Consider the following 10,864-nt stretch of genomic DNA (forward strand, 5'->3'; position numbering starts at 1 on the left):
CACAGTGTCCACGCCAGCAGCACGGTCCGTCTCCGGAGACCACGTCCGGATCACGTTTTCGGCGGGTCTCACCTGGGGGACCCTCTTACCTCCTCCCTATCGTGCGACCACGCGATCCTGGAGAGCAGCGGCAGTATGTGTGCCTAATGAGACCGGAGTGCCTCCGCTGTAAGTACCCGGCAACCAGGGCGGAGTATACAGCACCGCTGGGGTAGATGATGGAGCCACAGCACGATATGTCAGCATGACATATAGCACCAGGTGCCTATGTTGCGGCCCTTAAAGTCTTCTTTCTTGTCAGAAAAGCTCTTGTCGGGGCTGCCTAGCGCTGCCCTCCCTGTTAGCTGCCTGCACTGCAGGCACCAACTTACAAACTGCGCTCCTGAGCACAGAGATGGGGTTATAGAGGAGGCAGTGCAATGCATCCTGGGAACAGTCAAAGCTTTAGCTTGTTGGTGCCTCAGATCAAGATCCAACCCTACACCCCGATGTTATACCCTATGGAATACCAGTGTATCCTGCTGCAGAAAGAAGCCCATTACTATAATAAGGTCGGGGTATAATATAAAGCCATGCACAGCCATAGTCCAGAATACACAGTGTTTATCACATAGTGGAAACTCACGCGTTTCACTTACCATTTTCCCTGCAAAACTAACTTCTACAAAAGGGTCGACCAGATTTTTCTTGTTGCTGTCAATTCCAAAGATCTGCTTGACGTTGTCTAAGACAGCATCATCCACTGAGGTGTGAAATAAAGAGGGGGGTAGTTCAGTAACTAGCTGCCGATATCCCATGGAGAACAGCATGCAATGTTCTGTCCAATGGGTGATCTATAGAACAGCAGCCCCCAACGCCACTCTCTCCATCCACATCACCCCTCCCCCAATTACTCACTCTGTGGCAGATCCTCAGCTCGGAAGAGTCTGAGTATGAGATGAGCCCCCCGAAGAGACACCCCAGCCGGACGCAGCAGGTTCCCCTCAATGTCTTCCTTGTCTTCTACTGATTCTTTCTTCTCCACCTGCAGATAAAAACAAATCAATGGCAGTTACTCTGGGGGGAGATATTTATAACCAACGTTCCTGAATAAAGACTGGAGAAACAACTGTGCAAAGTCTGTCTCCCCAGGGCTATAAGTGGAGGAGAACAGTCATGCACCCACTGGGAGCAGGACTTGGGCATGTTATATGAGAAAGACTGGGGTTTGGCCACTCGTCGCAGAGCTACTGCAAGGTTCCAAAAACTAAAACTGTTGATGGTGCATAGACCTTATGTAAGTCTCCACTGGCTGTTTAAATTTGGTAAGGCTTGTGACCCAAGATGTCCCACATACCACACCTCTGTATGTGACTGTTGGCAGCTCCTCTGGACCTGTCCCTTGGGGCAAAGAATCTATGAAAAAGCCAAGAGGATGTATTGCTAGGACAGGTGGCTCAGTCCGATTAGACTTGACATCTGTTGCCTCTTCGCATAGCGCCTGTCTCTAGTCACCAATGACACTGCCTTGTATGTCTCCACGGTACTCATGTTGGCATGTACTCGAACAGTTATTGCGTCATCTATGATTCGGGAATGGCTGGCATTGGCGAATTACATAGTGGTGCATGAGCACTTTGTGGGCACAGAACGAATGACCTGGTGTGGCACAGGTGGAAAGGTTCCGATTACTCTGGTTCTACAGTGGGACAAGAGACAATGTGATCTGATGTATGACGGAGGATGTCTGTACGGGGCTACTAAAACTAGAAAGAGCTAAATAACTGTAAATGAGAGAACACAAAATAGTGAAAAAGTATAAATACGGTAATGATAATAATAATAATAATAATAATAATAAGGGGATTCTACAGCGTCACAATCTTAAAATGTATTTATTCAAATTTAAACAAGAAACATATACTAACCATAAAACCTGCATTTAAAGTAATATGCAAGGAGTCAGAGTAAGGAGGGCATCCTATAAATGTAATGTCCGCATGAAGATCTCCACAGACTTGACTGTATAAAGTATACAGTACACAGACGCAGTGTGCACCAGCATACATAGACGCAGTGTGTACCAGCATACATAGATGCAGTGTGCACCAGCATACACAGACGCATTGTGTGCACCAGCATACACAGATGCAGTGTGCACCAGCATACATAGACGCAGTGTGCACCAGCATACACAGACGCATTGTGTGCACCAGCATACACAGATGCAGTGTGCACCAGCATACATAGACGCAGTGTGCACCAGCATACATAGACGCAGTGTGCACCAGCATACATAGATGCAGTGTGCACCAGCATACACAGACGCACTGTGCACCAGCATACACAGGCGCAGTGTGTACCAGCATACATAGACGTAGTGTGCACCAGCATACATAGAAGAAGTGTACACCAGCATACATAGACGCAGTGTACACCAGCATACAGACGCAGTGTGCACCAGCATACATAGACGCAGTGTACACCAGCATACATAGACGCAGTGTACACCAGCATACATAGACACAGTGTGCACCAGCATACATAGACGCAGTGTACACCAGCATACATAGACGCAGTGTACACCAGCATACATAGACGCAGTGTGCACCAGCATACATAGACGCAGTGTACACCAGCATACATAGACGCAGTGTACACCAGCATACATAGACACAGTGTGCACCAGCATACAGAGAGACAGTGTGTACCAGCATACATAGACGCAGTGTACACCAGCATACATAGACGCAGTGTGCACCAGCATACATAGACGCAGTGTACACCAGCATACATAGACGCAGTGTGCACCAGCATACATAGACGCAGTGTACACCAGCATACATAGACGCAGTGTACACCAGCATACATAGACGCAGTGTACACCAGCATACATAGACGCAGTGTGCACCAGCATACATAGACGCAGTGTACACCAGCATACATAGACGCAGTGTACACCAGCATACATAGACGCAGTGTGCACCAGCATACATAGACGCAGTGTACACCAGCATACATAGACGCAGTGTACACCAGCATACATAGACGCAGTGTGCACCAGCATACAGAGAGACAGTGTGTACCAGCATACATAGACGCAGTGTACACCAGCATACATAGACGCAGTGTGCACCAGCATACATAGATGCAGTGTGCACCAGCATACATAGACGCAGTGTGCACCAGCATACACAGACGCAGTGTGCACCAGCATACACAGGCGCAGTGTGTACCAGCATACATAGACGCAGTGTGCACCAGCATACATAGACGAAGTGTACACCAGCATACATAGACGCAGTGTGTACCAGCATACATAGACGCAGTGTGCACCAGCATACATAGACGCAGTGTGCACCAGCATACATAGACGCAGTGTGCACCAGCATACATAGACGCAGTGTGCACCAGCATACATAGACGCAGTGTGCACCAGCATACACAGACGCAGTGTGTACCAGCATACCTAGACGCAGTGTGTACCAGCATACATAGACGCAGTGTACACTAGCATACAAACACGCAGTGTGCACCAGCATACATAGACACAGTGTGCACCAGCATACAGTACACAGATGCAGTGTACACTAGCATACATAGACGCAGTATACACCAGCATACATAGACGCAGTGTGTACCAGCATACATAGATGCAGTGTGCACCAGCATACATAGACGCAGTGTACACTAGCATACATAGACGCAGTGTGTACTAGCATACATAGATGCAGTGTGTACCAGCATAACTAGACGCAGTATGCACCAGCATACATAAACGCAGTGTGCACCAGCATACATAGACGCAGTGTGCACCAGCATACATAGACGCAGTGTGAACCAGCATACATAGACGCAGTGTACACCAGCATACATAGATGCAGTATACACCAGCATACATAGACACAGTGTGCAACAGCATACATAGACGTAGTGTGCACCAGCATACATAGATGCAGTGCGCACCAGCATACATAGACGCAGTGTGCACCAGCATACACAGACGCAGTGTGCACCAGCATATATAGACGCAGTGTGCAAAAGCATACATAGACGCAGTATACACCAGCGTACATAGACGCAGTGTACACCAGCATACATAGACGCAGTGTGCACCAGCATACATAGACGCAGTATACACCAGCATACATAGACGCAGTGCTCACCAGCATACATAGACGCAGTGTGCACCAGCATACCTAGACGCAGTGTACACTAGCATACATAGACGCAGTATACACCAGCATACATAGACGCAGTGTGCACCAGCATATATAGACGCAGTGTGCAAAAGCATACATAGACGCAGTATACACCAGCATACATAGACGCAGTGTACACCAGCATACATAGACGCAGTGTGCACCAGCATACATAGATGCAGTATACACCAGCATACATAGACGCAGTGTGCACCAGCATACATAGACGCAGTATACCCCAGCATACATAGACGCAATGTGCACCAGCATACATAGACGCAGTATACACCAGCATACATAGACGCAGTGTACACCAGCATACATAGACGCAGTGTACACCAGCATACATAGACGCAGTGTGCACCAGCATACATAGACGCAGTGTGCACCAGCATATATAGACGCAGTGTACACAAGTATACATAGACGCAGTGTGCACCAGCATATATAGACGCAGTGTACACAAGCATACATAGACGCAGTGTGCACCAGCATACATAGACGCAGTATAAACCAGCATACATAGACACAGTGTGCACCAGCATACATAGACGCAGTGTACACCAGCATACATAGACGCAGTGTACACCAGCATACATAGACGCAGTGTACACCAGCATACATAGACGCAGTGTGCACCAGCATACATAGACGCAGTGTACACCAGCATACATAGACGCAGTGTACACCAGCATACATAGACGCAGTGTGCACCAGCATACATAGACGCAGTGTACACCAGCATACATAGACGCAGAGTACACCAGCATACATAGACGCAGTGTACACCAGCATACATAGACGCAGTGTGCACCAGCATACATAGACGCAGTGTGCACCAGCATATATAGACGCAGTGTACACAAGTATACATAGACGCAGTGTGCACCAGCATATATAGACGCAGTGTACACAAGCATACATAGACGCAGTGTGCACCAGCATACATAGACGCAGTATAAACCAGCATACATAGACGCAGTGTACACCAGCATACATAGACGCAGTGTGCACCAGCATACATAGACGCAGTGTACACCAGCATACATAGACGCAGTGTACACCAGCATACATAGACGCAGTGTACACCAGCATACATAGACGCAGTGTGCACCAGCATACATAGACGCAGTATACACCAGCATACATAGACGCAGTGTGCACCAGCATACATAGACGCAGTGTACACCAGCATACATAAACGCAGTGTACACCTGCATACATAGACGCAGTGTACACCAGCATACATAGACGCAGTGTGCACCAGCATACATAGACGCAGTGTACACCAGCATACATAGACACAGTGTGCACCAGCATACATAGACGCAGTGTACACCAGCATACATAGACGCAGTGTACACCAGCATACATAGACGCAGTGTACACCAGCATACATAGACGCAGTGTGCACCAGCATACATAGACGCAGTGTACACCAGCATACATAGACGCAGTGTGCACCAGCATACATAGACGCAGTGTACACCAGCATACATAGACGCAGTGTACACCAGCATACATAGACGCAGTGTACACCAGCATACATAGACGCAGTGTACACCAGCATACATAGACGCAGTGTGCACCAGCATACATAGACGCAGTGTACACCAGCATACATAGACGCAGTGTACACCAGCATACATAGACGCAGTGTACACCAGCATACATAGACGCAGTGTACACCAGCATACATAGACGCAGTGTGCACCAGCAAACATAGACGCAGTGTACACCAGCATACATAGACGCAGTGTACACCAGCATACATAGACGCAGTGTACACCAGCATACATAGACACAGTGTGCACCAGCATACAGAGAGACAGTGTGTACCAGCATACATAGACGCAGTGTACACCAGCATACATAGACGCAGTGTGCACCAGCATACATAGACGCAGTGTACACCAGCATACATAGACGCAGTGTGCACCAGCATACATAGACGCAGTGTACACCAGCATACATAGACGCAGTGTACACCAGCATACATAGACGCAGTGTACACCAGCATACATAGACGCAGTGTGCACCAGCATACATAGACGCAGTGTACACCAGCATACATAGACGCAGTGTACACCAGCATACATAGACGCAGTGTGCACCAGCATACATAGACGCAGTGTACACCAGCATAGATAGACGCAGTGTACACCAGCATACATAGACGCAGTGTGCACCAGCATACATAGACGCAGTGTACACCAGCATACATAGACGCAGTGTGCACCAGCATACATAGACGCAGTGTACACCAGCATACATAGACGCAGTGTACACCAGCATACATAGACGCAGTGTGCACCAGCATACATAGACGCAGTGTACACCAGCATACATAGACGCAGTGTACACCAGCATACATAGACGCAGTGTACACCAGCATACATAGACGCAGTGTGCACCAGCATACATAGACGCAGTGTACACCAGCATACATAGACGCAGTGTACACCAGCATACATAGACGCAGTGTACACCAGCATACATAGACGCAGTGTACACCAGCATACATAGACGCAGTGTACACCAGCATACATAGATGCAGTGTGCACCAGCATACATAGACGCAGTGTGCACCAGCATACAGAGACGCAGTGTGCACCAGCATACATAGACACAGTGTGCACCAGCATACATAGACACAGTGTACACCAGCATACATAGACGCAGTGTGCACCAGCATACATAGACGCAGTGTGCACCAGCATACATAGACGCAGTGTACACCAGCATACATAGACACAGTGTGCACCAGCATACATAGACGCAGTGTGCACCAGCTGTTACATGGGATTTGATTGTTTCTGGAGTAAATGTTTCAGTTTGGAAGAAATAACCCCAAATCGATCCTATTCTGCTACAAGTGACCAGAAAAGTTTAATAATGACTTTGCCTGAAAGCTTCAATATGTTTAATTGTGCCCGATTTACTGTATAACGTGCCACCCTACTGTATATTATATACTCCCCTGTATTAGGGCAGCTGGGCACACACTTCTCTTGTGGTTAGAGTACCCTTATAAGCGACAAGTCTGAGGGCACACACACAGCTCATCAATAAGATTTCCATTATCAAACGCCTACAGCGGCACATTGCTGATGCCGTAACATAAGTCATGGACGTGGTGTTAAAGTTACAGTACTTAGCGGCAGATGTACTTAAGTCTTGGAGAGAGATAAAGTACCCACCAATCATCTCCTGTCATTTTTTCAAACACAGACTGTAACATGGCAGTTTGGAGCTGCTTGGTCAGTACTTTATCTCTCTCCGCGGCTTAGTACAACTGACCCAGTGTTCCTAAGCTGATTACCCTACGGATGGCAGTAACTGTATACTCACAGGACACTCATCCCCGGGGCCCATCACGAACAGGCTGACCTTCAGATAGCCCTTGGCCCCAGCTGAGAAGTCCTCCGGGTCAGAGAGAAGCAGCCACTTCCGCAGGACGGCGTGCTCTGCAAGAGACGTAATGTCAGTGTTACGCGCAGATACATGCGATAAGGAGATGTGGGACCGTTGCTAAGCTCTGTGTCTAGGTATGAGCTAGTATGAAGGACACTTCCATTAGTGAGAACCCCTATTTTTAATAACTTGGTATCTGAACAGAACCTCCGGATCACTGTAACCCAGACGCTCTTCTCAGAGGAGACACAGGCAGTTTATACCAGACTAATGGAGAGGGTACAGTTCAGATGCTGGTGACTCCAACATAAACTAAGTTGTTGCAACTGGTGATAACTAGTGCACTCTCTGGGGTAAATTTACTAAGATGGGAGTTCTGTTTAAGATGGGATGTTGCCCATAGCAACCAACCAGATTCCAGGTGCAGGGTGATAGCCAAACTGGAGCCGTTTGGGGGTGGGGAGGGAGAGCGTTTCACAGGTCTGTGGCAAAGCCAGTGGATGTTTGGACTAGCGCCGGTTCACAGGTCTGTGGAGCTTATTAACGTCTCGCCTGGCACAAATGAAGAAGAGGACGGTCATCATTATCTAGGTGCTGAGTCTGTGCAAGTGGTGGACTCAGATACTGTATAACCCAAGGATAGCAGCAGAGATCCCAGCAAGTACAGGGGCTTTAGCTGATCCAGGGAGGAAGGGGACAGAGGAACAGACACATCTCATTGGGAGAAACTTGTTCACAATCTTCATGTCACAGAGTGCAGAAAATAAGATGTACACTAAGGGGTATATTTACTAAAATTCGTAATTCTCCCGATTTGGTGGGAGATTAATCACGAATGACATCGAAAGTGTAAAACTGCAACTTTTTGAATTTATTACGACTAATTTACTAAGCTGTCGTATTCTGCATTTTCGTGTTTTCCGATGTCGATGTCATTCGTAATTTTTTTCAGTGTTTTACGGGAGTGAATGGCAAAACACTGCCGACTTTAACACAATGAATCACGGCCAGATCTGTGAGATCCGTGCTGGGGTTCATTGTGCACCTTTTTTTATTTTTTAAAATAGTTGTAAATGAGAAAAAAAATTGCGTGGGGTCCCCCCTCCTAAGCATAACCAGCCTCGGGCTCTTTGAGCCGGTCCTGGTTGCAAAAATATGGGGAAAAAATGGACAGGGGTTCCCCCATATTTAAACAACCAGCATCGGGCTCTGCGCCTGGTCCTGGTTCCAAAAATACGGGGGACAAAAAGCGTAGGGGCCCCCCGTATTTTTGAAACCAGCACCGGGCTCCACTAGCTGGACAGATAATGCCACAGCTGGGGGTCACTTTTATACAGTGCCCTGCGGCCGTGGCATCAAATATCCAGCTAGTCACCCCTGGCCGGGGTACCCTGGGGGAGTGGGGACCCCTTCAATCAAGGGGTCCCCCCCCCAGCCACCCAAGGGCCAGGGGTGAAGCCCGAGGCTGTCCCCCCCCATCGAATGGGCTGCGGATGGGGGGCTGATAGCCTTAGTTCTGAATATTGTTTTTAGTAGCAGTACTACAAGGCCCAGCAAGCCTCCCCCGCAAGCTGGTACTTGGAGAACCACAAGTACCAGCATGCGGCGGAAAAAACGGGCCCGCTGGTACCTGTAGTACTACTACTAAAAAAATACCCCAATAAAGACAGAAGACACACACCGTGAACGTATAACTTTAATACATACATACATACCAACATACATACATACTTACCATATGTTCACACGAGGGTCGGTCCTCTTCTCCAGTAGAATCCATGGGGTACCTGTTGAAAAAATTATACTCACAAAATCCAGTGTAGATCGGTCCTCTTCTGCTGGAAATCCATTTGTAATCCAGGTACTTGTGAAAAAAAACAAAACGAATAACCGACCACGAACTGAAAGGGGCCCCATGTTTTCACATGGGACCCCTTTCCCCGAATGCCAGAAACCCGCTCTGACTTATGTCTAAGTGGGTTTCTTCAGCCAATCAGGGAGCGCCACGTTGTGGCACCCTCCTGATCGGCTGTGTGCTCCTGTACTGACTGACAGGCGGCACACGGCAGTGTTACAATGTAGCGCCTATGCGCTACATTGTAACCAATGGTGGGAACTTTTTGCTCAGCGGTGAGGTCACTTTCGGTCAACCGCTGAGCAAAAAGTTCCCACCATTGGTTACAATGGAGCGCATAGGCGCTACATTGTAACACTGCCGTGTGCCGCCTGTCAGTCAGTACAGGAGCACACAGCCGATCAGGAGGGTGCCACAACGTGGCGCTCCCTGATTGGCTGAAGAAACCCACTTAGACATAAGTCAGAGCGGGTTTCTGGCATTCGGGGAAAGGGGTCCCATGTGAAAACATGGGGCCCCTTTCAGTTCGTGGTCGGTTATTCGTTTGTTTTTTTTCACAAGTACCTGGATTACAAATGGATTTCCAGCAGAAGAGGACCGATCTACACTGGATTTTGTGAGTATAATTTTTTCAACAGGTACCCCATGGATTCTACTGGAGAAGAGGACCGACCCTCGTGTGAACATAAGGTAAGTATGTATGTATGTTGGTATGTATGTATGTATTAAAGTTATACGTTCACGGTGTGTGTCTTCTGTCTTTATTGGGGTATTTTTTTAGTAGTAGTACTACAGGTACCAGCGGGCCCGTTTTTCCGCCGCATGCTGGTACTTGTGGTTCTCCAAGTACCAGCTTGCGGGGAGGCTTGCTGGGCCTTGTAGTACTGCTACTAAAAACAATATTCAGAACTTTAAACAAAGGCTATCAGCCCCCCATCCGCAGCCCATTGGATGGGGGGGACAGCCTCGGGCTTCACCCCTGGCCCTTGGGTGGCTGGGGGGGGGGGGACCCCTTGATTGAAGGGGTCCCCACTCCCCCAGGGTACCCCGGCCAGGGGTGACTAGCTGGATATTTTATGCCACAGCCGCAGGGCACTGTATAAAAGTGGCCCCCGGCTGTGGCATTATCTGTCCAGCTAGTGGAGCCCGGTGCTGGTTTCAAAAATATGGGGGACCCCTACGCTTTTTGTCCCCCGTATTTTTGGAACCAGGACCAGGCGCAGAGCCCGATGCTGGTTGCTTAAATATGGGGGAACCCCTGTCCATTTTTCCCCCATATTTCTGCAACCAGGATCGGCTCAAAGAGCCCGAGGCTGGTTATGCTTAGGAGGGGGGACCCCACGCAATTTTATTTTGTGAAAATTAACACTTTCCCACCCCTTCCCACTGATATACATGCACGGATCTCATGGAT

At 48.5% G+C, this 10,864-nt stretch overlaps 1 protein-coding gene across 5 annotated transcripts in view; it reads right to left on the bottom strand.

Moving 5' to 3' along the window:
* DYSF (dysferlin) overlaps positions 1-10,864 on the bottom strand; it is a 515,016-nt gene that overhangs the window by 328,394 nt on the left and 175,758 nt on the right. For all 5 annotated transcript variants that reach the window (XM_063925289.1, XM_063925290.1, XM_063925288.1 and 2 more), the window contains exons 11-13: positions 7,533-7,648; positions 898-1,024; positions 639-742 (exon numbers count right to left, since the gene is read on the bottom strand). In XM_063925289.1, the coding sequence (XP_063781359.1) occupies positions 639-742; positions 898-1,024; positions 7,533-7,648 (347 nt within the window). The remainder of the gene's footprint in view (positions 1-638; positions 743-897; positions 1,025-7,532; positions 7,649-10,864) is intronic.

The sequence above is a fragment of the Pseudophryne corroboree genome, chromosome 1 (assembly GCF_028390025.1).
Source record: "Pseudophryne corroboree isolate aPseCor3 chromosome 1, aPseCor3.hap2, whole genome shotgun sequence".
Classification (NCBI taxonomy): Eukaryota; Metazoa; Chordata; class Amphibia; order Anura; family Myobatrachidae; genus Pseudophryne; species Pseudophryne corroboree.